The sequence below is a fragment of the Lipotes vexillifer genome, unplaced genomic scaffold (assembly GCF_000442215.2).
Source record: "Lipotes vexillifer unplaced genomic scaffold, Lipotes_vexillifer_v1.1 scaffold796, whole genome shotgun sequence".
NCBI classification, from domain to species: domain Eukaryota; kingdom Metazoa; phylum Chordata; class Mammalia; order Artiodactyla; family Lipotidae; genus Lipotes; species Lipotes vexillifer.
The window spans coordinates 2637292-2642823 of NW_006773072.1; the positions used below are offsets into that span (position 1 = coordinate 2637292).

Consider the following 5532-nt stretch of genomic DNA (forward strand, 5'->3'; position numbering starts at 1 on the left):
GACTGAAAGAAAATTTGTTACATATTATATCTCCATCCCCATTAATATTGTTATTAATGCATTGGTTTTTCCTTGCAGTTAGATGTGAATTCTCCAGGCCCAAGTCATTTTCAACGGGACAGAGATCAGAGGAGTGCTTCCTCCTGCTGGGAGTTTTTGTGATTCCAGCGTGACTCAGAAGAAAGATGGGATGATACATTTTGTCTTTCTTACACTGGGATCTACACACATTTCGCTGTATGGATGGAGACCAGGTTGATAGGTAATGACCCTGAGAACATGGAATCTTGAGGTGGTATCATGTCGAACTGGATGAGACCCACTAAGTAATCCAAGACAGAGAAACCTGCTCCGGAGAGGTTCGGTCGGGCTGACAGAGGGCAGAAATACGAAATCATCTCCATTCAACAGCCACAGCCATTCAATAAGGAATGGTTCACTCACTCATTCATTCATTCAACTGGTATTTATTTAACTCGAGTGGAAGAGACAGGAGAGGAACACCCCAGATTTTGCACTGCAATCTTATAAAGCACTTGGTCCGTTTCCAGGAGGCATGAAAGAAGCTGCTCGCAGGAGGAGGGGTTGCGAGAGTCCCCACCCCCCTGACAAGAGGGATGAGTAGCAGTGGGCTGGTCTGATGCCACAGGCCAGGACCATAAGATGATGGTAGCACCAAGGTACTGGAGACAACATCTGGTCCACAGTGAGGGCGAAGAACAGGACACGCACCCTCTTTGTAATATGTACTAAAATCAAGGAGGTAATGACAATGGAGAAAACTTGTATTTTCCAGTGCTATTAAAAATTATTAATCCGTCTGAACCCTCACATTTTAGGTGGAATGTGGAAATATCACATGTCCATCCTACAAGATAATAAAGATTCATTTACTGCCATTTACAAGGTGCCAAGCACTGTCCTAAATGCTATGCATGTATTAACACGTGAGTATGTACAACGACTATTTATCTTTTTCAAATGAGGAATTGAGGCACAGATAGTTTAAATAACTTGCCCAAGGTCTCGCTAGTAAGTTCTAGAGCGAGGTTTTAAGTGTAGGAATCCGGCACCTGACCACGTGCTCTGAACCACTATGTGCTCCACTGCCCCAAAAGCGAGCAAATAAGAGCCTCTCAAAATTTCTCAAGCTTCCTAAATGCGCAAGCTTCTCTAGCGGAGACAAAGTTCTTCACAGCACCTTCAGCTGCCCCACTTCTGTGCCACATCCTTAAAAGTGAAGTTTGCCTTTTTTGACCAATGTGAAAACATGTACGAACTCCATCATTTGTGTGCAGTTAGCTGAACCCTCTGCTACTTCCGGTGGTAGGTGATGGGGCTGCTTGCGGTGACAGTTCTTTGGGAGAAAGACAAGGGAAACGCAGAGGTTAAGAGATTAAAATACCATACACGGGGAATGTTCCTGCCGCTCTAAGCTTTTGTGGCTCCACTAACAGCAAAGATGGCTGCAAACTAGGTCCTGGGGAGGGGGCAGGCCAAAGAGGTGTTAGAAGGCTAATAGGGCAGTCCCACCAGCCCTGGATCGCTGGGATCCCTACTGCCTGCTGCACTCTGTCGTCTCTGGATGCTGCTCCTATTAGGCAAGCTGGCTTGAACAGACTGCTCTATTCAAGGAAAAGAAAAACAATAAAGTTTCTGAAAACCAAACTTGCAAGAGAAGCGAATTAAAACTACTCTCCAGAACTCCCACCACCAAAGTTGGTTCTAACAGCTTAAATCAACTGACAATGAATAAATGGGCACAGCCAAGTTGAGGATACATCAAAGCTGCTGTGTAGAGTCAATTACATGACCTGCCTCTGAAGTTTATCTACAAGAATTCTCTTAGCAAGGATGCAACACGGGTTAAGGGGTTGGGATGGCACAACCAATGTTATTTCATCTAACTTAATGAAATGTGGAAGTGATGCAGCACTGCGATGAAGACAGACCCTCAATGACTAACAGTGTATGTGTGACTTACATGACACAAATCCATGGAGCAGGGACTGGACTTTGGAGGCCACGCTGCCATTAGAGGTGGGGTCTATGGGCCAGGAGGACGGGCCCTTCCCGAGCCCATGCCCTCTCCTCCAGACCGTGCCGCAGGTGGAGAGCACTGGAAGTCTCTGCCGAAGGGGCCCCAAGCCTGCCTCCAAGTCCTACGCTGGATGCTTCTCCAGGTTCATTCCTGAAGGCAGGCTGCACCGTCAGGCACACATCCCGACACCCAGGGGTGTCCAAGGAGCGGCTGTTTTCTGCGGATGTGGATGGCTTGGATGTGTAGGCTGCAGTACCTACCCTTACACATGGGCATGAGGGACCAGGATAGAGCCAGGGATGGGAAGAGGAGGCGGGTACGGACGAAGGAGCTGGCTTTCCACAAGCCACCACGTACTGGCACAGAACCCAAGGAGTTTGAGAAACTTATGTTAAATGTAGCCTTCTGGGTTGTTACGAAGGTGTACTTGTCAAGGAAGGAAGATGCATTTTATTTAGCAGTTTGATGTATAACTTGATACATGGGCCTCCACTCATATTCTTGCCCCCAATCCCCAGCTGCCCCAGCTGAAGGCTTAGTTGGGTACGCAGCTTGAAGACACAGCCTAACTTGAACCCCACAGAGCTGTCAGCCTCACAGGTACAGTGAAGTCGAATGTGGGCAGGGGAATTCTGATGGCATCTTGTGAAGCATCTGCACAGGCCACGAGGGGCCTCCTGGCTCTCAGGGACACAAAAGGTATCACAGGTTCCTCCAGGTCTACAGACTTGAAGACTTTTCTGATTTACCTAACCCTGAAGACTTGCTGGTCCCTCCAACTGTTGACTAAGTTCTCAATGGTGCCAAACGTCCTTCCTATGTTCTCTGGCTACACCTTTCTTAAAATTTAAGAAATTCTTTTTATTATGCTATTATGTGCATGAATTTGATCAGTTGCGTGCAACTGTCAAATCCTCCCTTTCAGAGGCATGTAGATATTAGGAAGGAATTATGTTGATCCATATCTCCTAATCATGAGAATTAACATGATAAAAATCACTATTAGTGGAAAGGGGTGGGAAAAGGTGGGGGAGTTGGCATAAATAACAAATTTACACACACACACACACACACACACGTGGGAGAGGAGGGGCTCAGATTCACTCAGCACAACAGGGACGTCTGCCCAACAGCAACAGTTATGCACAATGAGGATAGATTAAATGAAAATCAAGAGGAGAATCACAGAGGAAGGTAGAACTGTGAAGGTCTGGGATTTCCCAGCAGCCCTTTTCTGAACTCTTCTATATTAAGCAAACTGCTATGTGGCACACTGTTTTCATAGTTACATATTGTGTAACTCAGGAAACTGCTGTTACACAATACTGCCTCACCTGTGATGACAAACATCTGTGCAAAAACCAGGGTCCCCAAGAAGAAATGTGTCAGAATACCTACATGGTGTATGGAGATTATAGTGTTTCAGACTTTGAAATGGGAAAACATTTTGTTGTTTTATGTACTATGCAATTTAGACCAAACATTCTTTAACTCCAAGGAGCACTGTTAGCCTTTAGAAAGTCCTACTCTAAATAATACAGCGCTGCATTTACAATACATCACTCTAGAGACTTAAAAAGGCTTTGGAAGCATTAATATGTCATCATAAGACTATTTCAAGACAGATGGTATTACAGTGCCTATCACATGGTATAGAAGAACATGCCAAGGTACTTACTACATGAAATATACTTTCACTTCCTTATTTTGGAAAAATTCAAACAGCAAAATACAGGATTCAGATGGACTCTGAGAAGTGTCTCACTTATACAAGGTCATAACCAATATGTGAATGAGGTGGTTGATGAAGGGTACTAACAATTAGAACCACAGATTCATACTTATCTCCCTAAAATAATTCTGCTGTGGATTCCAAAGTTTTAACCAAAACTGATGAGCTACCCTAGGTTTCTTTTCAATTCCTTAATATGACTGGGTTCTCAATAACTTGACGGAGTTTCAATAAAATGACTTTGCAGGGTAGGGGGGAAAAGGGCAAGAGGAGGTTTTCTGGAATACTAGAGGTTGTCATGTTGTGTTTACTATGAAAGAGATTTCAGTGTATTGAACGAGGTTCTAGAAACTCCCAAAGCCAACAATTTAGTGTTCATCCCTCAGGTTTTATATCATGTTTTGTAAACAACCCTCTCTTTCTTGCTGGATTAGAATAAAATCAGTAATATATGTTTCGGGCAGATTCTGCGGAATTTGTAAACATCCTGAAAGACCTAGTGGATACATATATGAAACAGAGATTTAACAATAAATGAAGGGGTTACAAATAGGTGAAGATTTCATCCTGTAGCATCTGAACTTCTTTTTTTTATTGTTTTCCATGGGCATTTTAAGCAACAGGATTACTCATTTGCCCTGCCTTTTCTTACTGACTCATGGTTTTCATGAGCGTTGGCGGCCATACTCTACAACCTTGATCCCATGGCACTGTTAGAGGCACTCACGCAGACTGTGCTGTTACAAACACGGACAGGGTGTACGGGGCAAGGACAGAAGAATACAGAAAGTACAGTGAGTACAAAGGAGGGAGTGATCCATGCTACTGAGTGACAAGAAGGCCAAGCGAAGCATCACGGAGAAGAAGTCCGGGCTGGATCTTGAAATGTGAGTAGATATTTGCCAGATAAACAAATGAGGAAAGGGCACCTCAGGCTATGGTAGGTGCTACTGTGCCCAGTTCCGCGCTTCAGACCTGAAGGATTACTTCCTGCTGCTGGGAGTTCTGCCGGAAGGCAGCCCTCGGCTGCCCACCGTGAAGTCACCCCAGCTGAAGAAACATCTCAACCAAGGTCATGCCCCTTCCCAGGAAAGTCCATATCCAGTGATCGACTGATGTGGGGCTAAAAGGGCCCAACCCTCTCACCCCAACTTGGGAAAACCAGAGGTCCGTTCCAAGTTCAGAGCTCCTTCCGATTTCCAGGTTGGTTGGCTAAGGCCTTTGTTAAGATGCATCCCAGCCCTACTTCCCTCTCTTGCTTTCTTCCCTACCCACTGCAATGACACTCCCTAATAAACCTCCTGCACACTAGCCTCCATCTAAAAGTCTGCCTCCTGGGGAACCCAACCTGGAAGGGCGGTACCGGAAGTGGTACACAAAAGCAGACGCTAGCTAACATGGAACGCTGAATATTTGTTCCCTGTTGATAGTAACCTCCCATGGTGAAGGGCATGAGCTAGATCTCTGGGGCCTCTTTCATAAGGGCAATAATCCCAATATGAGGGTTCTGTGCTCATGACCTAATTATTTCCCAAAGGCCCCGCCTCCTAATACCATCACCTCGAGTGTCAAGATCTCACCATATGAATTTTGGTGGGAAACAAACATTCAATCTATAGCAAATGGGATATTAATGGAAGGGAACACACTGGTAAGTGTGACACATCAGGCATTAGGGAAATATGGGGGAAACTGTAACTTTAAGGACAGCTGTATTGGGTGGCTGCCACTAAACACAATTGACAAGGTAAGGCTGAGA

The 5532-nt window shown here is 45.1% G+C and overlaps 1 protein-coding gene across 1 annotated transcript in view; it reads right to left on the reverse strand.

The window, feature by feature from the left end:
* DNAAF11 (dynein axonemal assembly factor 11) overlaps positions 1–4458 on the reverse strand; it is a 73486-nt gene extending 69028 nt beyond the window's left edge. Inside the window, exons 1-2 of the mRNA XM_007448006.1 lie at positions 4426–4458; positions 2167–2397 (exon numbers count right to left, since the gene is read on the reverse strand). Coding sequence (XP_007448068.1) covers positions 2167–2397; positions 4426–4458 — 264 coding nt within the window. The remainder of the gene's footprint in view (positions 1–2166; positions 2398–4425) is intronic.
* Positions 4459–5532: the final 1074 nt, after the last annotated feature.